Genomic DNA, 27,262 nt, shown 5'->3' on the forward strand with positions numbered 1-27,262 from the left:
GTAGCTACCTACTAGCTAATCGGCTGTTTTACTAGTATTTTTTGGTAAAATAATTATCATGTATTTTAGAAGCTGTAACATATATATGGATAAATTAATATGTAGTCAAATTCGTTCTATTACAATTTAATACTACCTACCCGCAAAACGAGTTTCGTGCAATAAAACCATAAGTAGCGTTTAAATTATTTGACCATGTATCGCCAGGGGCTTAGTGAAACAGAACATGTTCATTTTAACATACTGTTGTTAGGTTTCTATTCACATCAACCGCATCATAATCTGTTAGTTTATTCTTATTTTTGTTAACATATTAATGTCTTTAAATAATGATAACTCATCTCCTGAATAATAGTACCAGTGACGCTAAAACCTTTTTAGCCACCTTTTTGGTTATTAAGCAAGGCGGTTCCCTCACATGTTTTTCTTCACCGTTCAAGCAAAAATTAAATGCGCACATAGAAAGTCTTTTGGAGCCGGGGTCAAACGACAGGGTACAGAGTTGAGAGCCACATGCTGAAGCCTGAAGCCTGAAGATTAAAATGTTCGTCCATAATTATTTCTGATCTACTTATTTAATTTTAATTACAAGTACAGCGAGCAATTTCTTATAAAAACAGAGTGATTTTTAAAAAGTCATAAGTGCGGTGTAAACATATGAAACATGGCTAAAACTAAACATTACGTGTACCTATGTACGAGGTAATCCTTATCGCTCCATAACCATACAGTACGCAATATAAACTCTCTTACAAAGCAATAAAGTACAAAATTAACATAACTATGAGTCAGCTGTGGTTAGTTTGCATTTATAGTACGCTCGCAGAACCTCCTTATTTGGTAATTTTATATAAAAGCTGCGGTCTACATAAACGCAAATTAAATAATTATTCGTCAACAGCTCGCTTTATCGTCCAATTAAAACGATATATATATGTAAACCGGAAACCTTAATCAATAGGTTTCTAAGGCAACTCAAAAGTTCACCGCACCCAAAACCCTTGTTGTCAAAATACATCATGTTATAGTTCTTTCTTTACAAATTAGACATTTATGTCTTTTTTTCTTTCTCATGATTCTTAGATGTTCATTTTAAATTTAATCAAGTCAAGTTGGATAAAATCATATTTTGTTTTACATGTTCCGTATGTTTATACACAAACATACGAAACATGTAAAACAAAATATGATAATATCACTCTGTAACCAGCACAGTGCCAAAAAGCTATTGCCAGTATTTCCGAACCAACTCGACTAACGGTTCTTCAGGAAACGTCCGTACCAATTCTTAAAAGGCCAGCAAGTCACAGTGTCCATGGGCGGCGGTATCATTTATCATCAGGTGAGCCTTCGAACCGTTTGCTCCCTATTCCTATTATACGTGAATCGCCTCACTCTACTTTCTAGAACGACACACAACCAACACCTTATTCTGCATTGAGAGGCTGATTCGCTATAAAATTTCGTTCAACGTTCACGTAGTCAAAGTCACGATTAGATTAATACTAAAACCATATAATACCAAAAGAGGCTTACTGATCAGCTTATTGAATTAGCACAGGTTAAGTAAAGTACAGACGCCCACGACTCCCAAATTAGCTGAAGTCTGCACTAACTTATTATTTGCACGAGCCGATCCATAATTGCTCTGTACCTTATAAGTTGCAGACTAACAATCATTTGCTTAGTCTCAAAATAGATTCTAATTCGAATAGCTATTTCATATTTATTATAAGCCATTCATTGTAACAATGATGTGTTTCTGAACCAATACGACCTTCAAGAAAAGAGCCAGCAACTCATTTGCGAGCCATCTGGCATTGTGTCCATGGCCCATAAAATAAATTTATAGTAAGACAATCTATATTTCTTATTTGGTACCCTTAATATAGGAATAAATTGAAAAAAAATTATGCAGTAAGATGCATATAGTTTAGCAATTCTAGAAGACTACTTAAAATACCATAAATATCACCTATAAAAACAAGTCTTTGCTTGCTATATTCCCACAAACTACAAGTGAAAAAGAAGTTATAGTTAATGGGAGTTTCATTAATCCAATCTCATTGATACCGCTAAGAACGCTGGCGTGGCCGATAGTTTCCTAGAATGTCACGCTTCACCTCGTGGGGCCTCAGGATTTCTTGTTTTAAGCCTATTAACTCACTTTACATGTAAGTAAATAGAAAAGCTTTTTTATGTATCAACACTTAAAAGCAATGATTAATGATTGTTCTTAACTGTGTCAAATACTTTAGGTTTCTTCTTAAATGTATTTACATAACTAGTATTTAAAATATGATTTTATTTATTTCAGAAATACATGTAACATATATAGTAAGCCAATACGATAAGTTCGATAACGGAAAGAAATAAGGTATATAATATTAAATGATATGACACAATATCGCTACTGTCAACTCATTCTGCGAACATATAAATATGTCGATAGTGTCGGCATTTACAAGCGCAACCTCTTCATTAACGGGGATCTGTGCAACAGACTGGTTCTCGTCCTTGGTATCGCAAACATTCTTTACCTTTGCCGACGCATACATCGCATAGATTCAAAGAAACCGAGTTTTAGAGAACACTTAGGTTGCTTACAATCCTCTGCAAGACTTTCAGGTTAAAACATTGTCTTGTCCAGGAATTTATTAATTGTGCGTACTTTAAAAACAAACAGAAATCATTTATCATATAGGTAAATCAATATTAAATCTACAGCTCCTTTGAATTTAAAATTGGTGAAAATTTAAGACAAGAGACCTATTTCGATAGCAATAGGTCATTAGCCGACGGTGGAAGTTCCATATCCGCAGATAGAAATAGTTCTGATAAGCTCCTAGGCCAACTCTTCCGTGACGACTATGATTGATGATTGCTGTTAATATTAGATATACTAAGTCGAAAATCACATGAAAAACAACTTGACAATTCTTGGCAAATAATATTCAATCGTACTTCAGACAACCGGAGATTTACATGGAAATTCACCTAACCTTATTGCATTTAAATGCTGTACGGCCTTCATAAAATGCACTTGCATATATTTTAAGCACGCAAAAATGCAAATAATTATTGTCAATACTTTTTTGCAATCGCCGGCCTTCCTTCGTGCCCTATTACGTCCGCCCTTTCCGCTGTCAAGTGAGGAATAAAAATAAAAATGTTTCGTAAAAAACGCCGACGGCGCGTGACATATTTTGAAAATATATTCCGACACCAACACACATTCTGAATATTTTCCTTGTAAGGGAAAAGTCATAACCAGGTATGGCAAATCAAACTTATATGTTATATTTCAAATAAAAGAAAATAAAATAAAAAACAACTGTAGCCGAAAATCGAAACATATCCAGGATCTAATCCGAGTTCTCTCAAACAACAAATAGCCCTCCCTAATTTTAAACTCCCCTCCGACAGGTGGCGCCACCCTCCCGGCAGGTGCGGCCCACTTTCAACAATCGTCTTCCAACTTTCCAACCAATTTCAGTTTGCTTATAGACCATCACGTTTCAAAGCTTTTATTAGACTTTAGATTGTCTGCTGTCTGCTCTTCATCGGCCAAACTTATAGAGCTTAATCTCAGCCATAATTAATCTATATATAGTCTATATACTTTAATATTCCAAAGGTGAGTAATAAGATACTGCAGAATATGTTACATATTAATCTTTTTTTCTTTTAGACGAACGCATTTAGGCCAAAATGCACCGATGTCCAGATTAAGGATTCTGTTAAACGAGCTAAGTCTGGACAACTATAGTTGTTGCACTCAATCTTGGAAATGGACGTAGGTTTTATTTTTACGATGAAAACTTTTTTTTCTCTTCGTGTTTGTTATGTTTGCCTATAAGTGCTTGTCTCATTTTTTTTTTGTATCAATGTATTTATACGCTGGCAATCTTTTATAATATGTTTAAAATCTATTTAAAACGCCTTATTTACTGACATACAAAGTATTTACAACGTCGCATTTGTATATAACAGAATTCATTCAAGCCTGTTCGAAAGTTTAAGTGTTAAGCTTTTTCTTAACAATAAGATTTAAATATATAACAATAGATGAACTCAAATGTGTAGAATTTGGAAAGGGATTAAAATTTTCCGCTCCGTTAGGGAGTAGGTGGACGACCTTTGACTTCTGCCCTCGTGGGCTAACACGACTAACAAGACAGTAGCAGTACCGGTCTTGTTTACGAAATTATTAGACCTCAGAAGATTAGAATATTACATAGGTATTTTAAAGCTTTCACAAATATCTTTCAAGACGACCCCAATTAAATCGCGTTGCAGCTCACCTTTTTAAAATAGCCTTTAATGCTGCTGTTACTGGACTTCTACTATGAAGATACAGACAAAAATATAACCATAATAAAATAGTATAGTATTATTACCTTGACCCTAGAATAAGTAAGTTATAACATACACAGACACACACGTTTACACACCCCATGGTTTCCTTATATATTATTATTTTGTTAATGTTGCAACCTTTTATGTATAGTAATAATTATTTATGAAACATAGCTTTACACTACGTTTTAAGACCTGGCGATCCGAAGTGAGAGCCTGAAGACCAGTAACACTGGTACTCCTTTATCTTTAACAGATATCAGTCTCGCACCAACAAGCTTTTCCCTCAATAGAAGAAACTAAAAAAAATAACTGTTGCTTTGTTTTGTTCTCTATGTATGAAGATTTTATGAGAAAGTAAATATTTTTTTTTTTATTATCTATCGGTAAACCTTTATTTATATTATTAACAGCTTGTCCTTAAACAATGGCCTCTTCCTTTTTCCAATGGTGGAATCGTGTTCTCTGGCGTTTCGAATCCACATTGGATTCGCTCCCTTTTTGTATCGTCATTCCATTTTATCTGCCTGCCTCTTTTTCGTTTCCCACTCCGTCCTGATTCCGTTCTTGCTTCTATTTTCTCATCATATGACACTTCCATCTCCACTTCAGTTTTCGGTACATGGTGTATGCGTTAAATATTCTATTATATGTAAATAAAGTCTAGACGTATTATTAACAGATAAAACATCGTATCTAAGATCAAGCATTGCTCTTGACATAATGAATAGATTTCCTCAGCGAAAAAAAACCGTGAAAAATCTTGTTATCGCAATACATCGTGATGATCAGGCGCAGGTCAGTTACCTATCCGCGTCGAATCACTGCATACTTAGTCATAGTAATACGCATTAGGTATCCGCTTTGCAAAACCCATCGCATGCGTCACACCCTCAAACCTTTCACTGTAAAAAGAAAACGTAATAGGACATATTTCTTACGCTCTTATTAGCATGTGGCTGGGTGCATTGCTTTCTTGTTTTATCAACAGCAAATGCGGATATCTACTAAGACATTTGTTATACTTATCTGTATATATTGGCAAAGGCAACAGGGTACTATAGCCACATTCTTTAAATTTTAATCAACTTTAAGCCTAGATTTATTTACAAACAATATAAAAACATGTATTTATTCATTATAATCAATTAATTATAATGTGTAAAATTTAGGAAACCATTTAATTAATAATAAACCAATTTATTTAATAAAAAATGCCTGTGTCAGGGTTCCCAGCTTTCCATACCAACATTTTTTAAACTGTTTACAACACGCGTACATAAATGAGGGTGTGTGTGGGTGCATGTGACTGAGTGAGTGCGTGTAAGGTGTATCTACACGTTATATCTCAGGAGCATAGCTCGATATCTAATTTAATTGATTTTTTTCTAATTTTTAATTTTTTAATTGATGTGTATGTATATTAAATTTATGGTATTATATTTTCTTGTATGTATATTTTAAGCATACACATTGTTTTAGTACGTATAATTAAATAAAAGTAAGGTGTGTTCATAAGCCAATCTTTTAACCGTTTTATATAATTAAACTATACTTCAACACAGACATTGAATTTTTGGTTTATTAAAATCTATTTAATAAAGGCTTTCTAAAGTTTCATTTCCGTTCCTGAGTCATCAAAGGCTCTTAATATGAGACGTTCTGACTCAGCCACATGCCGCAAAAGCCTGGCTATCAGTCTGAATTTTAATAACTCGGAAATTAATTTTCATTCTGTGCTACAATACATAGACTTTACTTGACAATATTTCTTCAGTCGCTTGTCGGCAAAGTTGGACGCAAAAGCACTTTTGAATTAATATGTTTGGTACGTAGTACGTGTACGATTTTTTTTATATTTATGTATTTTTTTTTATTGAAAAACACACCAAACCTAAAATTAACAGAGGAAAACACAAACGTTTTATATTATGTGTGCAAATGTTGAGTATTCAGTTCAGGCACAATCATTTTCCTATAAACTGATGATAAAAATAGTATCAATCAAGATAAAGTCTTCCGAGTATAAACACTATGATTCAATGTGGCAAAAATATATATATTATATGGTTGTAGAGCTAAAACTCTACGTTAAATATACTTTTTCTATGCTGCTGCTATGCTATGCTAAAGTATTCTATGTTGGTATCAAACTATTAAATAACTCGTGTACCTTAATTTCGTGAGGTGTAGTAATAATTTAAATCCATTTAAATGTAATATATCGCAGAAAAATAAAACTATTTAAAGACTTTATATTAAGAACAAGGGCATACATTTTTAAACTTATATTCTCCAGCGAAGTAAAGACAACAATTACAGTGTAAACTGACAAAAGCCACTCAATTTAACGTCAACCTCCAAATAAGGCCGAAATTCCTCTGAAATAACTTGGTCGAATAAAGATAAAACAATACAGGGTCCAACAACAACCACAGTTTGATAAACCACACTTATTTACAGCAGTTTGTATATTATAAACCATAATATATTGTCCAATATAATATTGATTTTACTAATTCAAACAACGGATATTTAGGCATATAACGTATCAACTATAGTTTTAATGTAATTGAATATTTCTCGGAAGGCTCTATACAAAAATCACACAAGCGTGTACAGTTACCATCTGACGTAAGCAAAACATCGCACTCTTTCGCATTACAGCCGATACGCAGAAATTTGTATTGAGGTCGGTGACTAATCATTGAAAATATTCATAAACCTTTACCTTATTGGGTTTCCAAGAGGAAATAGCAATACCATTGTACTAAAATAGGTCACAGGTCCAACTATATGTTACGCTCATCTATAGATGATTTTTTGGAAATTCCTTGCATCTCTTCCTTGTGAAGCAATTCGTTTAGGATCTCCGCCATTAAGTTGTGGAATACGCTGCCCGACTCAATACGGTTGGCTACCTCTCTAACCATTTTTTTCTTTTAAAAGTCCTCTATATATAAATAACTATTTAATATACATATTCTCCTCCTTCTCAATCGTGACTTGGTAATTAATGTATTTCCTTATTCTTTTGTATTGCATTGTAATTCATGAATCGTCAGTTTAGCTTTTAGTTTTATGTTTATTTTATTTTTATTTTAGATTAAGTTTTTTCATCATTTTTACTAGTAATTTTATATTTGTTGATTTGGTTCTTTTCATTTTTCCCTTACGGCCTACATATTTCATTTTTTTGTTTGTTTTTATCGTACCCTATTCCCTAAAAGAGATCGCTTGTTAGCGGTAAAGCCGCCTGTTACATCTTAAGAATTCATGTTATTAACGTTTAAATAAATTACCTATACAGAATACAGTCTGTAATCTGAACACCCTAGGTTAGCAAATAGTCAATGTTGTTTAGTTAAAGCCAACATTCAATCAATTATCTGATTATCAGGTCACCATGGTAATATAGATTAAATTTTTCAGAATAGTTAAATATCTTGTTATTAGATGTAAATAGTATGTATAGCTATATAAGTTACTAGCTGACCTGGCAAACGTCGTCTTGCCAAACTACTACCTTTAACTCAGCGCCATCTGTTAGAATTGTATCAAATAATAAACAAATGTTAATGTTATCGTAATTTTAGTAAGGATGCCTATTTTTTTGAAAATGAAATATAGCCTATGTCACTCAGGAATGATGTAGCTTTCCAACAGTGAAAGAATTTTTCAAATCTGCCAAGTAGTTTCGGAGCCTATTCAATTCATACAAACAAACAAACAAAAAATCAAACCTTTCCTCTTTATAATATTAGTATAGATGACTGCCCTTTTGGGTTAATTAAATAGTTCAATAATAACACAGAAAGGGAACTCTGTACGGCGTAACCTAGGTTCAGAGATTTTGAGTTTACAAATATGTCGTTGATTTTAATGTGTATTTCTCACACAGTCTCTGAATAGCAAAGAACCTGGTTTAGGTCGACTCAAACCCCTGCTTACTTTTGAGGCACAAATTCTCCTCAGACATAAAAAAGTTCGTAAATATAGTATCAAGATATACATTATAAACATTTTTACGTCCATTTCGTCCTAGACAAAGGCTTTATATTTTCTCCAATAACCTTGTCAGATTCACTGGAGACCGGCCAACTTTTGTTTATACATCGATGAGTAATTGCCTATAAATCAATGTAATGTACAAACAAATAGTTTTTCAAGACGTTTAATATTTCTTATATCATACCGTTATCATTTTTCTATGTTTATTTAAATCGTTGATAAGCCAAGCAATAATATTGGCATCCATTGACGGCGCTCAACAGGACTATTCTCAAAATAATTACGGGTACAATAACAGGCCACTTTCTCTTAGATAATCATGTTTATGTTTTAGTCCTTTGACAGACAGCCCCATGTGCAGAGGCTATTTCAGCGCAGAGGAATCAGTCACCCACGTAGTACTGGAAAGCGTGGCTGTGGCTAACCAACGTACAGAAGTCCTCGGAGCAGTGAAGTCGCTCCACGAGGCCTGTGAAATGCCCAGGAGACTTCTGTGCTTTTGGAAGGAGCTTAGTTAGCTAGGACTTTACGCACAACGTAGCTAGTTAGATTCCCAGTGCTGAAACTGAGTGTAGCAACCTTAAACCCTTATTTTAACCGATTGGCGGAGCCCTAATTCATCTATAGTTAATAGAATTGATTATTGATGATTGATTGTTAATTAAATATAAGCAAATGACTGAAAATATTGTATCAATTTCCGAGTACTAGTAACTAGATAGTAGACGTCAGCGGTCCGCAAAGACAATCGCGTACAAAGTTCACGCACGCATCAGCAACGTGAAAAGCACAATAAAAAATTATTTGTAAAATATAAAATATCCAAACAAAAACCCGTCGACCGCATACAAAATACAAGTGCAATAACCCCGACGAATAACAATGCATCGTACTCAGACAGTTTTTAATGATAACGCTAATGTATCGTAATCGCCGTCCTGTATGCGTCCTACTATCATTGCGTATCGCTGGAGTTTACAAATGTCTAGTTCAGCTGTATATATGTATGTATTTATAGTCCTCTAGCGAGCCAGTGTGTGATAAAACATGTTCGGTAGTTTCAATACGAGTAATTGTATTGAATAAATTTCGTTTAATAAGTAACTGATCCGGCTTCTGTGGCATCCCGTCACTTTTTGAGGCTAGGCAGTTCTTTTACTTGCTGGCTTTCAGTTGCAGCTGGTCCTCCACCACTCCATTGATTCTCCACTGCACTATCTTGGTCCATTTTCTTATGGTTCCATCATTATACCCAGCTCAAACTATATTACACAGCTGTCACTAGTTAATAATCACCTTTTATAATTTTTTTGTCTGTAAGCTTAGTATTTATTACCCTTTCAACTGAGTTTGTATTAACTGAGAAATCGACGTAAACAAAGTCTTTCGTATCAACATATTTTCTTAACAATCAATCACGTAAAACTCAAGAACATTACAAAATATACATTTGAGTTTCCAAGAATTATTATGAAGCATCTTATGAATCAATACAGATCCATCAATGTGTGCCAAATATATATTAAATGATCATTCAAAGACTACTATGAATAACGGGAACTATCGAATAATTATGAGTTAAAGGAAAAAAATGCACACCAGACTGACATACTGGTTAACGGTTTATACTAAATAAATAATAACACTGTTTCCTAAAATAGCTCTCAGTTGATATACTTAGTAGCCTAATAATAATACCATTACCTTCTTTTTTTTTCAAAAAAGAAAGCCATTTCCATAACAAATGTAATATTAGAATATAATAAGACATTCCTTTCATAAAATTTAATAGTAAAATATCACAATAGATTCATCGATAATTGTGTTTTCCAGTTGACTTTCCCATGAATAAATAACATTCTCGTAATTATTTTAGTATAAAATTATCGTGTTTTTAACGATAATGGAATCACGAAATTATGAATCACATTTAATATCTTATTAGTCATCAGTAGTGGCGAAATTTTCATAATAAATTTAATACAAAAATTAAAAACAGTGTTGCGTTTAGCTTGTAGACAGACGATATGGGGTTTGCCTACAGTTATAATAATTGTTATTATGAGGATTTGCAAGAACATGTTACAAAAATGTTATGGTGGTAAAATGTAGTTGTTAACTTATTTTTACGTTATCAAATGAATATTAACTATATGTATACATATTTATAATGTTTCACGCAAATACTCATAAATAGAATAATAAGTTTTTCCAAAAGTAGTACTTTAAACCGGTTTTTAAAAACTCTCGTAGGAAAATATTTTATTGTTTTTGGTAAATTATTACGAACCTTTATTGAAATACAAAAGGTGGTTTTCCTATACAGTTCCAGAATTATTTTTGGCGTAACCAAATTTTCCCCGTATCACTTCGACAGTGCTTATTCCCATTGAAATATTAATTTTTTTACCAAATCTTATACATATATAAATATAGTATCTCATGTCTTCATCGTCACAAGTCTTAATACGTTTTCTTAAGCTAAGTATTTCTGAGCCACATTTCTGAGTCTGCTTTTTTTGCTTAACCCTAACTAATATTGTAAATATGGTTATGTATTTTCCTTGTGTAGTAGATTTTTTCCTTTTAAGACATATTTATTATTTAGATACATCATGATGATTTCCTTTACCTAACTAAATTTAGTTTAAATCTATCATACATTATATACATTTAAAGTAAAATATTGTCGAAAAAGTTATCGAATAAGCAGCCCTAATAAAATTCTGGGGCAATGACCTCAATGTTTATGCTTAATTTTAACCATCAACATTTGCCTCTCATCTCTTTTCGCGAACAATACTCAGATATTACCATTCATTACCATTTTGTTTATACACCGTAAACTAAAATTAAGATGAATTATTCGGGTAATATATGTCTGGTTTTTCTATCTATATTTACCATAGTCATTTTGTATGATGATATGTATGAGTAGCGATGTCTAGCGATAAAAATTTAATGACGTGGAATAAGTGATACTTGTATCTTATTTTCCTATTTCTAATTTTAAAAAGGGCACAGTAAATACTGCTGTCAATACGATTTCGGATACTTTAGTAAAATATAGTAGCTATTTATATATAATAGCTGATTCTCTTTGAGTGAGAAGAAGCCCGTCACCTATGTGCTCCAAAATAAGGACTGGAACTGAAGAGAACTGGCACTTTTTACCGCAAAACACCACTATGCGGAGCCATTTACTGAAGCTTTTCGAACCAATTCGACGGACTTCAATAAGAGTGTAGAAAAAGGCCGGCTACGCACTTGCGAGTCCCATGGCAGTGGAAGTTTTCATGGGCGGTATCACATAACATCACATAAGGCTCCTCCCGTTTGCTGCTTAAAAGAAAAACGCAAATCATAGAAGCATCTGGCACGTCCAGTAGGTTAACGGACGTCACAAGACGGACGGACGGACGTAATACGCACGTAGCCTTTAAAAATATAATCCAAGTACAAAAGCAACAGATGGTTACAATTACACAGCTTTATTAACCGCGACCTCGCTGGACATGTATATACGTATTAATATTTTATTACAATTTTATACAGTTTTGATCCAACACGTCAACTATCCCAAATGTATGACTACAAACTTATTTCATACGTAATTATAAATTTGATAGAGAGTGAAGTTTCATTAAAACAAAAAACATAACATTATAAAATAGTAACGTACTAAATTAAAAAGCATTAATTAAACTAAACAAGTAAGAAGTTAGAAAATTGTTTTTATACAATATACTTAGACGATAATCGCAAGGTGTCTGCGAGGCCTTGTAACAATAACGCGGCGACCGTTATTATGAGTCACACGCGTTATGGCTGATTTTGTTGCCTTACGTGGCATCTGCGCCTATATGGTATTTCTGTATTCGTCATTTCGTGTTACATAAAACACCATTTATAGTTTTAATCATAATAACTCGGCAACGAGCGGGTCGTGCCTCCACATATACATATAAAATCCTTATGAACCTTGTGAACTTATCAGTTTTTCATAAAACAATTTCTGTATTATGTATCTTTATAATAGTGGCATATAAAACACACATAGCACACAAAACAATATTCATCATCGTTTGTCATTTATCATTTACGTACCAAATTTAACGTCCCCTTTATAATATGAAACATGCCTGTTAAAGAACAATCTACGAAACAGCCGAAATGCATTTATTATTCAAACCTTATTAAACATACCCCAAACACATACCATAAACAATAATATCAAAGCCACAAATACTTAGTAATCATAATGTTAAATTGATTACCCAAAAAGCTCAATTAATTTAAACTTTATGCAATATACAGTAAGTCTAAATTGAACGCACAATCAAGAGTTGGAGATATCGCCAAATATTCCGTTACGACTAATTAGTCAACAGACGTGTTATTCAATTAACGCGAGATAAACGGTCAATGACCTTTAGCTGGACCGTGCAATTGTCAAGAAAGCCTTGTTTGATTTGTAATAATCAACCTATCATCGAAAGTGTGAAGTCTAAATGCGCGCAACGAATTGTCCCAACTAACAACGATACGCAAACATTCAAAATAACGTCTATTGTTGAAAAATCGCGTGCCGTATCCGGTATACAATCCATATCGTCATACAAACTCGTGCGACGACCTTCGCGGGAGGATACAACGCTAAGAGACCACCGTGCAGGGGGTGGGGGGGATATCGGGAGCCGACTGCCCGAAAAACCGGTCAGCTGACTCCGAACACACAAAATTTTAAACTTTTAATATATAATCTGTGACTGTATACGAGCGAATGAACAAAAGCTGCCAGCCGTTCCCTTGTAAAGTAGATTTCATGAAATATTCACTGTGAAAAGCTAGGTTAGCTTTTCATTCAGAGGCTGGCAAACTTTCAATACGCCTTAAGCTTCGAAAAACCTAGATTTTAGCTGATGTACTTGGGTATACTTAGTAATACTGTAAAGGAACTACAATTTATAATAATGATGATGATGACAAAGGAATGAATATATTAAATTTAAAAATGTAATTTACAGGTGTCCTAAAATTGTTGTTAACGTTGTAGCCACTAACAACGTCCTTGACGCACCTACAAGAGTCTCAAGTCGCTGGATAATCTAAAACCTTGCGATCTAAACCTCTAGGTTGAAAATCAACCGTTTAAAAGCCTTATAGACATTTCTAGCCGATTTTTAAGTTTATGTTAGTCGGTTGTGACTTGAATATTAATCTGCTATCAAAAGGCATAGTTGTATGACACACTTGGGTTTAACAATTTAATATCTATGGTATAGTTAATACCACAAAAACGGTTGTGTAATTTGAGTATCAATCTATCACAAAGGCAACTGTCATGCAACTGAAGCGAAAGAAAAAAACGCTTTGTTGTACAAATCAATCCAACCGTATACCAGAGAAAAATATGTATATTGCAACCAAACAGCAAAAATAATTGTTGTTACAGTTCCGGCCTTTAAGAGAGGAGTATACTTTATTTAAAGACTTGGATGTCCTATCTCTCTCTCGAAGACTCTACAGCTCACTAGCAAAAGAAAGTATGTTATGATGCGGACCGTGGAAAACTTCCAGCAATCAAGGTGATTCTGATGAAATTTTGATGTAATACGGCTCGACGCTGTTAAAACAGGGCAGAAGAGGTTAACCCAAACAAATCTTCATAAATAGAGTTAAAATCTGTTATAACGATATAGAAGGACCTGACTACTCATATTTGGTCATAAAAACCGATGACGTTGTAATTAAGTACGTAATAAAATAGAATTCAGCTGGGACCACTGATTCTGGTCAATATAACCGGTATGTTTATAAACAGTTTTGATTTAATAAATTGTAGTATACGCATAAAGACGAAATGTCTCTCAATTTTTCTTAACATTATCTAAATTACGAGTTACTACCTAGTAATATGTACGTCAAAACTTTTCCTTTGAATATAAACGAGATATTAATGTTAATAGTGTTATCGCTATGTAGTTAATAGGCTATAAAATAACAATTAATACATAGTATATTTAATTGTATTTTGATACATTCTGAGCAAGTTTGTTGTACCCTGTGTCAAATCCAAAAGGTTTTTTTAAGAAACAGCGTTAAATCTGGGCCAGTGATTCCCACAGGGGCGCAATTTTATTGTTAAAGGGGGGCTTTCGAAAATTTATTAAAATTACTTAAGTTTCTCATTATGTTAGGATAAATTTCTTCAGCAAACCTATAATTTTTAGTTACCAAACAATTGAAAATATTATAAATTAGACGAATATTTAAATGATCCTAATCCTTGGGACTAATTTGTTTCAGTTCAAACAATTTATATGATTGAAAATTTGAGTTTTTGCCGGTTCATCTTTCTTGCCCGCTCTCCAGCCTTGACTTGCGAACTGGTAGTAAATGTAAATTTAGAATCAATTTGACATCTCTTCTGTTGACGTTCAAAAGTGTACTTGGTTGCCTCTATGAATAAAGTCATTTTGAGTTTGAGTATACCCTAGATTAGAAGTTTTCTTACTTCAGACATTGCTACGTTATTATGTAGATTTAATTGAACAATAGTCTGAGATTAGTGGCAACAATTTAAATCAACAACAATTCTGATCGTGGCCGATATGACCTTCGCGGTGCAGTCGATCAAGCCGCGACAACCTGGACATACAATACACATTACACAATGTTTTGGTTACAATAAAATATATTTTTATATCAAATAACCGTGCTCCTTTATATTGTTTTATTTATTCCACAGTAATCAATATCAGAAGTCTTAAATACATTTTGACCAATAGGTTGTAATAAATACATCAGACTAATTAATAAGTATTCTGTCGTCTCGTTTTATCAAAAGTTTTAACGCTAGTATGTAATGATATGTATCTTTTTAATTCTGACCCTTGTAATTGTACATATATGTACATTATTTTGATATAATTGAGAACTATCTGTTGTAACTCAATACTAGCTTTTAGTTTTATGTGTTTATTTTGGTTTGTATATATATATATATATATATATATATATATAAACACTTTACCTTTAGTATTTATTTTCCAAACTAGGGTTTTGTCTACATTCAAGTAAAAAAATCATAATCAAGAGATAATTTGCGCCTACTAAATGCAGTCTCCGACAGTATCGACATATTTGTATGTTCGCTGTGTGAATTCACAGTAGCGATATTGTGTATTTTATGTGTTTAATTTTTATGTACTTTATTATATTTTATTAAATGTTTCTCGACAGTATTCTATTGGCATAGGCTGTAAAGATAATGTGTGTATTTCTGAAATAAATAAATAAATTTCTTTATGAATAACTTTGGTCTTGTATCAAAACCAAAATTTTTATCGATTGAACCAGGAAGATGAGAAGGAAACTAGCATGTACCAACTAGCTGAAGCTAATCAAGCGTGATAAGCGTTTAGAAGAAGAGCACCTCTTTTTATAAATAGAATCATTTTATATAAACACTCGTATCATGAGAACGTTTAATTAACAATTAACATACTACAGCCAATATTCTATCATAACAAACGCACAATATGCCAAACAATTACAATAGAATTCCTCATCAGAGACAATAGTTACGTGATCGTATGAAATCACGTCAACGTAACACGGTTATCTCGTTCTCATAATAATTATGCCGTGGTATGTACTATCATCGTAATTACTACCCGGTTCATTGCTTAAAGACCTTTTCAAATCATTATAATAACACCCAATTAAGCTATATGTACCAAGTTTCTTTGAGGCAAGTTTCACGCTAATTCTTCTTCCGACCTACGCCCTTATATTTGAGAATGGCAGTCTAAAAAAACATCTTTTTTTTAAACATTAAAGTTCCAAAATCTATCAAAAAAAAATCATTTAAATACTTTAGTAACTGCTGCATATTTGCTACTGAATGTGGGTAGTTTGAGATTGTACCGGGTTTGGAGCACATTTACGAAACAAAAAACCTTGATAATATTTTAATTTACAAGTCGCATATTTTGTTCAAACAATTTAACTTGAGGTAAAGGTAATTCATCATATTTGCACTCGTTTCAAAAACATCGCCCACAAAATAAAGAGACAAAGGCAAAATCGTGGGCTGCAAACATAATATTATCGCAACGACAAATCTTAATTTTGTAGGTGTATTAACGTTATTAAATTTTACTCAGCAAAATTGTATATCAAATATGCCTTTAAACTGTTTTATCAAAATAATTATTGCTTAGAATAATAAAGCCCGCTTCTTTCCAAACTTCTCTGTTTAGATTTGTTATATATATACACATTTTTCCATGTTTTATAAGGACCAAAAACTGAACTAAACTGATATTGTATATATATATATATATATACATTAATTAATATAAATATATACAATTAATAATTAATTATTAATAATAATTATTATTATATACAGAATAATTATATGTAATTTACTTATAATCAACAAAAAGATCATCAAATAAAAATCAAAAACACTACTACCCTACTACTACTACTGTGTCTGTGTAAATGTGTTCATTACAGACCTGTACAACTTGTCTTATACCTTGTTAGTCCAGAAAGACGTTATCTGGAAAAGCCCAAGCTTGTCAGCATAATACCTACAAAATAGGTTTAGCAATAGTTACGTGCTCTTGTTATCTCACGTCATTCATATGACACAGTGTTTAGCCACCCAGAGTTCGGTACACACACTTTAATATGTCAGACCACACGGTCTAAAAATAAAGATTTTGTAGTTTTTAGAAAAGTTTTCAAAACCATGCCCGTTGACACACAAATAAATCTATTTATTTAATACATCATTACATTTATAAATATTCATGCAAACGTTACGTGAATTTTGGTCAGGGAATTAGGAAAGAAAATATGAGAAAATGGATTAGGTTGTATCAATAGCTGTAGAGCCCAAATTAAATCAAGCATCCAGTAATGACATACATTATTGAGCGTTAATCATGTTATAATTAGGGTTTTTCACACTGCGATATGGCCAAGTACAGTTACATCAGAACGTGTCCTGCTTGACCAGATGGCATTAACTGCGACCCACTTTATGAAGGTCTCCTCCACCGATGCCCATTTAAGGCTTTAATCACTACGAGTTGCGCAAGCGACTGTGTATGTGAAACTTATCGTAAAACAGGACAATAATGTTGCTTTTTACGAAAATTTATGTTTCGGGTACACGCTCCACGGAATTTTGTTTGCACAATTTTCTGTAACAGATACGATACTATCGTTTGACATTGCTAAAGTATTTAGTCTTAATTAGCGCCGATTCGTTTATACGTTATTGCAAATCACCTCGGCATTCGAGTAATATAATAAAAGATCTGGATCGGATAAATTCAACCTTAATATTTCCCGACCACTTAGTAAGATCAGTTTTAGTACCTACTTAAATTCGCAATTGAAAAAAATACTCAACTTTATTCAACCTTTATTGACAGCTGAAGCACAAAGCTTTGTCTCGGACAGTCTTGCGACATAAGTCGTGCTCAAAGAAAATCTTAAAAGCGCCAGCAATTTATCACGATAAGGTCAGCGCGGGACTTAAGGTAAGAAACGAGTTTCAAGCTGTGAGCAACCAAAAACTTGAAGTCTGAATTGACGCTGATTGCACTCCATAACAGTTTCAAATTAATCAATGCTATCAATCTGCACCTAAATTTTTCCAACATTTTATATTACCAATTGCACAATATTCCTGCGAACCACAGCATCGAAAACAAACCTCTAGTCTAGAATAAAAACGCTTATAATTGCTTGCACGGCCTCTAGTACTAAGTTCGCAGTTTGGTCTTAGGTAGATGCCGTTGGACATATGGCAGCTTAAACGTACCCATTTATGGAGTGGACATATGGAATCAAGTCGTGCTGTTACATTGACGAAGTCGTCCATACATGGTACAACGTTAGTTTTTTATATGGGACAATAGTGTTATTTGACAAATGACAGGCATATTTCAATGTGCCCGAGGCAACAAACAAAATCCATAAATGTAACAAAATCGTAATGAAAATTAACAAATTTGATATTCGTAATAAACTCCACTGAAGGTCATGATGCTGCATCTGAGTAATTAGCAATATCAATACATTAATAAACGTCCATTCACAAGTCATATCATTCCAATTTATTGACCACAAAGAGTCTTTTGTCTCATATTACAAACGGAATAAAATGCTTAATTATCTATGAAAAATATCATTGGACAAAGACAAACTAATTATACGGACTACTACGGTAATTGGCTCACGGGAATTTGGACCTTGGTGAAATTAGATATGAATTTAAATCTAATGTAAATCGCTAATAATGAGAAGGTCAAGAGACGGATGGGTATGTGCTTTGTTCTGCAGTTCACTGCGTTAATGACTGTAGACAGTTATAAAATTTCTTTAATCTGCTTACTTATTACAATAACTTGACACACAAATGTTCACAGATGTTTTGACACAAAGGGGGATATGCAAAGCTTTTCAGCTTGCATATACATATGTATAATGCATGAAATTTTTGGACATACCAAATCTCAACGTATACCTTGTGTGAAACACACAACGATTTGAACTCCTGTGAATAAATAAGGGCATTGTCACGAACTTCTGTTTCCTGTCTTACATGAAGGTACAGATATAATCAGCAGTTGGTATTTAATACAGACACGACTGTCACTGTTCACGGTCTTGTGAAACTTCTATGTATTGAAATATAAAGCCTATAAAGAGGTTTCACAAGTACGGTTACATAAGCTACCGAGGCAAATTAATAAATGCCAACTTCAGGCACTAAAACATTTAAATGAAAATTAACTTGTGTCACATGAACCTGCTTTATTATAATGGAAATGTTTAAGGTAAATCACTCTTGATATTTGGTTTGGCCCCTTTGGTTTAATATTGGAGGTATTATAAACTACCATTGTGGCAACTAAAAATCTGTCACGATCAGCCCTTATTATATACTAGCGGACCCGACAAACGTCCTAAATTAACATGAATACTGATTTAGAATTGGTGAAATTAACAAAAATATTTTGGAAACAAAGTATTTATTATTCTAATGCTTTATGATATACAACATTCTTTGTTTGTTTTGGACATCTGTAAATTAAATTAAACTATTGTATTCTTCTTTATAATCAAGTATACCAAATGTTATGTTAGTAACGTGTATGTCTAAACTTAAAAAAAAATTAAATTGAACTTTTAATATTAGGCGTAATAGCTCTGAACTAACGGTGATGTGCACTAAGAAATTCTTTTTTTGTTAGAAATGTTAAATTAATTATGTTTTATGTATTTTATCAATATATTACCTCTGATCGAAGCATTTGTTTTAAGCTATATTCATTTTTATTACATCCTCTTTGGCGATATTTGCAGCACGCATTCCTATCAACGTTATGTCATAAGGTTGTACATCAAAAAAGTTAGAAAAGAAAAAGCGCGATGCACAAAAATTTGCTATCATAATAAAAGTCAAGACTTAATATGGTGGTTAAGTATTCATAAATTTTCTTTTTTACCTTAATTTTTCTTTAATAAGAAGCTTCTTCTGACAATAACAAAACGCAACAAAAAGATAATAAGCGAAATCAGTCCAGCCAAGACAAGCAAGGGAAATAGGGATTCATTTTTAAATTGTTTGTCAGCAAAGCAGGTTCTCGGCAATATCAATGTAAATCGCATCAATTTAAATCAAAATCAAGGACCCAAGACTGGGAGCCGACGGGAGCATTACTTTAACCTGATTAATTTTCTTTATTTCTCTCGTCTGAAGAATAATTCACTAAAACTTATGGCAGGAGACCAATTTACTTTCTTTGTCGTCGTCTTACGGTTGTCTTAGTAATTCATCAATATGATATGTATTACCAAGGATTAGAAATACCTTTTTATTCTTATACAGTGCGGGGCAATTCTTTTAAGCAATTTAAGGGGAGGGGCGGGATTTGATTTTCTTATTTGGTGATTGCGTCAACAGGATTTATTTACTTTTTACACATTGTCTTTGCTTGAAAACGAAAGGCACTATCGATGATTTTAACAAAATAATGATAAGTTTATGCACTTTATAATTATTTGCTTACTTTTGCTGATGAGCAGGGGGATACATGTTGCATTAAATCATCTTACGTAATACGTACGTAAGGTTTTAGTATTTTCAATATCTGCATGTTAATAGAATAGACTTCCTATATTACTTGAAACATAATACCTCCATAAAGTTGCGAGAAAAGTCAGTACTCATGTGTTTACTCAAGTAAAATTGATCGTGAGTTCAAGAGAGTCCGAAACTATTACCTCAGATTGCATTCTTAACTTATCTCGAGCTCAATTTATTAATATTGACACATTGCTCTCGCAAAACGTGTTGTAAATTATTTATTATCAATGCTGTTCGAACTTCCTACAACTTGCAGCACAACAACCACATTTCTCAACATAGATTTTATTCATAACATCCGTTTGTTTTACTACTTAAATACTCACTTTGTAAGATAGATTAGGATAATTGAGAATCAGGTTGATTGCCCCCAGCCTTTTAAATAAATTTAAATTTCGTGTACCTTCTAGATACTTCAGGAATCTGATAAACGAGCTGAATCCTTCTATAGTTGCTTCCCTTACTTTGAAATCCATATTCTTTAAATTTTATGATTTACTTCTATATTTTAATGTACCTAAACAAGTACACTTATGAACGTCACAAAATTAGTTAAATTAAGTCTATAAGTGCTTTCTACATTAATTATTGCATTCTGTTCGTTTTTCTTGTTGCCGAGCGTTGGCAAGCTTTTACAAATAAATCCTAATATGAAAATTAGCAGTTATATAGCAAACGCTTATATCGCAAGCTTCGTGCTGAACACGAAAACAATAACGAGCAACATCAGAGCAAGACGCTAATATTAAACCGATAAATGACATCATTGGGCTCGAAATACCTCTGGACTATTCCGCACCAATAAAATACGTTACGTTTGAGGATATTCTCGTGACCTGGGGCCAACAACATTTCAATGGCGTCGAATTGACATGACATTGGTGTTATAGGCGAAATTTAAATCAATTTTGCTTTCACTATCTGCACAACAATTACGTTGCTATCACCTGCATTGAATGCATCAAAGATTTTAAAGTTATTTCCATCTCCATATTGTGTACTTTTCGCGAGCATCTGTTTTCAATTAGACTCCATAAAATGCAGTATTGAACGGTGCAATCGGCGCATCCTTTAGTATCCGCAGGACTAGCAAATGTTCTCCGCAGTGCGGGAGATGATACATTCTGTTCCGCAGTACACTATACACGTTTTATTTTATATATCGTATTTTCTACAAAATCACCCAAGTTTCTATAAAGATTCTACGATTTTTAAATTGTGTAGAACTAAATTCTAACAATAATTTCTTATATTTTCAGTAAATAAATTAAATCTTGCTTTATGTTCTTCTTTTTTTCGCTTCTTAAAAATCGCTCTAATAACAAAAAAATTGTCAGAACGGATAGTAGACATACAAGAAAGAAATTACAACACAATTATCACCTGGGCGTTTAGTAAAGATGACTTAACAGTAGTGTATGTAGAAGATAACTTAATTTGTATCAAAATGAGAGTTCCTGTCGATATATTTTCATACAAATTTAGTTTTCGACAAATACACTACTGTTAAGGCATCTTGTCTAAGCACCGCAACCCCACCCTACACTCGAAAGAGGAAAAAATACGTTTAGATGAAACCACGCAAAAGCAATACAGAAGTGTCCTTTACGAACAATTTCGAGCACATCTCAAAATGCTTTATTTCCCCTCACTCCTTTACGTCATACATGCCGTATCCGTTGATGCCAACATTCTGAAAGTTTCATTTGACCCCGGCGCGCCGGTTCCGTCTGGGCCGCCCTCTGCACTCGAGGGACGTAGAATGAGGGTGCTCCACGTCCTTACTTCAGCGATAATTGTTTGCGATATCGCAAATCATAATATTGGAATAGAAATAATGATAGGGTATGGTAGATTAAGGTATTGAGCATTCAAATGATTCAATTATAAAGTATTATTAAAAAAATACCTATAAAATCAAGACATGTTTGAATTTGAGACGAATGTTACTCAAGAATCAAGCCCAAGATCTGATAAGCGTTATCACAACGCGTTGGGGTTTATCATCCGCTAAACAATCGCATGCCGAGTTCCACAGATAGCCGGTTCTATTTTGATCGACCCACGCGGACCACTTGCCATTAATTATTACAAATTTCATTCACTGCTTTAGGCGTCATCCAAGTCTTATTAACAGTACATATCTTGTCACCTAGTATTTCAATAATGCTTATCTAAAACTATGGCAAATGATGCTTGACTGTTTCTACTTCAATATTTCAACACCTTAGTATTAAAACCGGGTTACGACTAACTGTCGTTAACCCTACTAGCAATTTAGGACTTTTATACGAAAAGTCATAGATAACCCTTATTATGAACTATGGTTACTCATATAGTAATGATATTAAATGTACGCTTTATATATAAACTTTTTTTACGAGACAGTTCTCTGGGCGGATATGTGTAATTTTAGCCTTTACACTGGTAACACTGCGTAAACACGTTGGCTCATTCAACTTTTCTTGATTCTCCTAATCAGTTTCTTGAAATTTAAATAACTTCGGTATTTCAAAACGAAGTTAACATAATAAGTTTAAAGGTAACTCATTCCTATCAATCAAGACGTAAACGGTACATGAACATGTATTTTTAATCAATAAGAGATCCAATTTATGGAGACATTGTTGGTGAGTTGTATATGGTTTAACAGTTTGCCTGATTCGATAAAGGTATAAATAATAACTGTATTTTAATCGCTTCAAGTCACAAGATACAAATACAGCATAATGTCGTGTCGAATAACACCTGTATCAGCAAAATCAAAGATATTTGAAACTATATCCCACAGTAATATACTATTATCAGTAGAGCATATTCAATTTTCTAAATCGTATAGACTGCTATGCTTTGGAGTATACCTATCCCACCCAGCAGTCGCGGCTAACGAATAATTAATTTACAACGCGTTAACAAGACTAAACATCTGATTAAGTTCTGCACAAGTACCAGGGCGGGAGAACATCTGCGGAGGTTAAGCGCGGCGCATATTCGCGTGGGCCGTCACTCGTCAGCCACCCTTCCCCCCACCGCCCCGCCCGGGTCGACGACCGTTGAAGCCGATTCGGCCGACGGCGCGCCTCACCTTGACATTCATCTCGGGCACGCTTTGACCAACGCTTGAATTAACCCTCACAAATCAAAACGTTCTAATATTGAACCTTTAATTATAAGGGCTACGATGAGACAAAAGCATGTAAATAGGTTTTAATCGCAAAACATTCAATTGGAGAATATGAATCAGCTCGTCTTCATATAACAAATGAATTCGAGCTGAAACAACCTAATTAACACCAAATCGCCCTGCCAAAGTACCGTCAATAAATAAGTTATTTAGTAGAGCGTCAATAAACTCGACAACACATTGTAAGGATACAATTTACGAAACACGATTGTGGATTGTTGCCATTACCGTAATGTGGTGCCATGGAAAACATTGTGAAGCATGGCCTATTGTTTCAACATGACTCATGGTGAAGAGTTATTGCTAACCCAAGACCTGACCAGAGGAAAATGCTGATAAATTGTATTGTTAGACAATACAGCAATTTCTTAAGTACCAACCAAGTACCAACTTTGTTTTCTATGATATTGTTTAAAAAAATTAAATTCTTTCAAAATTTTTCATTTTACCTTTTCAGATTTGGGAATAACATAATAGCCAGCAAAAACAATGTTTACTACATAACTTTAATCACCCAATCAAGTAGTTGAAATTCATATTATGCTGATAGTTTGGGATGCTAATGTGTCATATACGAAGCACAAATATGTTTTAATACAATTACGGCATACACATATGTTCACAATTATAGTTTCAGTACTCATTTGTAATTTTATAAAATATTTAACTCATATTATATTTTTAGGTATGAATTTATTATATATGTGACAATTGATGTAATATTATACATGTATGGACTATATGAGGGGACAAAGACATGCCACCAACATGAGTCAGCCACTGATAACGCAGAACTACAATTTACTTTTACTAAGTTCAAATAAAAATTATGTATTTACTTATTATAGGGAACCATATTCCTTAAAAATAATGAAGATAATAAATTTTATATTAGAACTATTTAATTAACACTGTTATAAACTAGATCTTAAGTGCTTGTAAATTGCAACACAATCATCCATCAAGAGAAAATATATTATTTTACAACCTAACCTAAAGCACAGCATACTCCATCCCAAGATTAATTGTCTTATTGAAGTACTGACAATTTATTTTAATGAATATTATACAATTATGAATGAGGTCATTAATCTAATGGTTTCTTTAAGGTAGCCAATTAAATCAGACATAATTAAGTATATGTTTAAGGCCCATAGCTTAAACAGTTTTTATTTAGAAAGGTTTTGGTTATGATTATCAAACTTAATGAAACCCTGTTTAATGACAATCAATAATACATAATTATTATTTCCTAGTATTTTAATTACTAAGTTATTGTTTTGTATCTTTCCTAGTTAACACAGATAATTGGGTTTTTTTAAATTCTGTCAGCTGAGACTTTCAATTAAAAAAAATACTTTCCATTAAATGGACAATTACTTTCAGATATTCCAAAGTCATTTTGCTATTATAATTTTGTAATTATAATAGCAAAAGGGCTCCCAAATAAAATATGCATACCTTATACAAGTGATACAATGGGCTCTTAGACCAAAAATTATGTTTAACCATGACATCACCTAAAACATGGCATGAATCATTACACACACCTGGGAAATGGCTTTTACATACATTTAGGTCTTCATTAGACTGAGATCTTGTCCTAATTGTGTACTGGATAAAAGTTATAGTGATACCAAATCCTTATGTTCTGTATGTAAAAGTTAAGTCAGACTTGTTATGTTTTAGAAACTATAATTGAGATAGCTTAATATAAATTGCATAAAAAAATAACTTACATATATAAGTCCTGAGTAGTATCTGTCCTTGATGTTATGCAGCACTGATGCTTCATTGAGGCATGTTAGCTCAGCCATGTCCTCAACTTTGTCAAATTTAGGAGGATTCATCTTCTGGATATCATCAATTGGCACCAGAATTCGCTTCCCAGACTCTGCGATTTCCACTTCCACTTCATCTCCGCGATCGCCTTTGATCCCTGCAGCCACAAATCCTTGGGTTTCATGCGGAACCCATACAAGCCGCTTTTGGGTCCATTCTGCCTGAGTTGCCGGGTCATTGAAACTGTTCCGATCCACCGACAGGTACCGGAGCTCCGGGTCGTTTCTATCCATATCCACCATCGCGCCCGATCACGCCGCGCGACCCTTACGATAACCTGATATCGGCACTGTATACCACATTAAACGGTCGCGCTGACCGACACTACACACGCGTTGTTCGAAACAGCTTTATCCGTGCGCCGCAACCGCACGACACGTATAAAATGACGACTTAACAGATAGCAGTGAGCAGACCGAATGACAGCAACGGTTTACGGAGGAGGGATGGACCGGTCGACGCCCGAATTTGTGTTTGCCGAAATTAAACAATGCATTAATGGACGGATAGAGGAAGTATTATAATCTTATCACTATTTAAGGAGGTTTTTGTAAAAAGATTTGAAATACAAGTTCAATTAAATGCTACAAAGATTATTGTCAAGGAAATTCACAATTCACAAACATCTCCGTTCTCGTTTATCCTTTTTATAAACGTCAGAATAAAATGTCACGAATCCGTTCTGTTCATTGGCTGTTTGAACATTTTAGATATTCACAGATAATTTATCAATCGTATATTCAGTGGAACCATAGAACTCATATAGCCTAAGCAAAGGAACCAAACTTCAATAACAAAGCCATGTTATGCTATGAAGTTAAAACAAAGGTATCTTTGAAGTTTTGAATTTATTCCGGGTTAGTATCAGCCTGTATCGGCCTTTTTTGTCGTTAAAAATAAAATATCGTGCGATATTACATGATGTCATTATGATGCAACAAATAACTTGGTCAGTTAACTGGAAAGGACACGAACGACACTTTTAATTTGGTGTTGTCTTAATGCCCATCCACACTCTCGACGAGGTGAGTGTGTGCAAAAGCGAGAGTGAGTTCCGATATAAGGCGCCAGTTAAAAGACGCCAGAGCATCTAACTCACTCTCGCTTTTGCACACTTTGAATAAAAAAGTTAAAAATCGCAAAAAGTGGCATGACGGTCATTCCAATCACGTTCATCTTGTCGTAAATGCTAAATTTACGACTTACTTAAACGCTTAACTAAATTGAGCAAGAGTGATGAGGGCTACTACTCGTACCGCCTAATGCCTATGCGCGTGGTGAGAGCTCGAGTCGCCTTACGAGTCAGGTGTCAGCTTCACTTTGTATACGGCTTCTATGCTTTATTATTATATCATAGCAATCTATGAAATCTAATCTTCTTAGAGTCCCCGCAGACTACAGACTTTTTATCGGCCGATAGTTTGGTCGGCTTCTTAATCAGTATGAATATATATGCAGATGCGCACATTACAGTGATTCAGTATCGACCGATAAAAAAGTTTGATGGGCTTCACGACTGCCATCAAAATAAACCATCGGCGAACTATCGCCCGACCGCGCCGCTTGATCAGTATGGCGCTCTTCCCTGCCCGCATACTTGCCGATTGTTTCATCGGTAAAAGGAGAAAAACTTTTCCGGGAAGTCTAGTAATTTAGAATGAATTGTGTAAAACTTCCCTTACAAT

The 27,262-nt window shown here is 33.7% G+C and overlaps 1 protein-coding gene across 2 annotated transcripts in view; it reads right to left on the reverse strand.

The window, feature by feature from the left end:
• Window positions 1-26,238, reverse strand: part of LOC110997636 (myosin heavy chain, non-muscle) — a 51,465-nt gene extending 25,227 nt beyond the window's left edge. For both annotated transcript variants that reach the window (XM_045631917.1, XM_045631918.1), the window contains exon 1: window positions 25,475-26,238. In XM_045631917.1, coding sequence (XP_045487873.1) covers window positions 25,475-25,819 — 345 coding nt within the window. In that variant the 5' untranslated portion in view covers window positions 25,820-26,238. The remainder of the gene's footprint in view (window positions 1-25,474) is intronic.
• Between the last annotated feature and the right edge of the window lie 1,024 nt (window positions 26,239-27,262).

This window comes from Pieris rapae, chromosome 17 (genome assembly GCF_905147795.1).
Source record: "Pieris rapae chromosome 17, ilPieRapa1.1, whole genome shotgun sequence".
In the NCBI taxonomy this organism is placed as follows: Eukaryota; Metazoa; Arthropoda; class Insecta; order Lepidoptera; family Pieridae; genus Pieris; species Pieris rapae.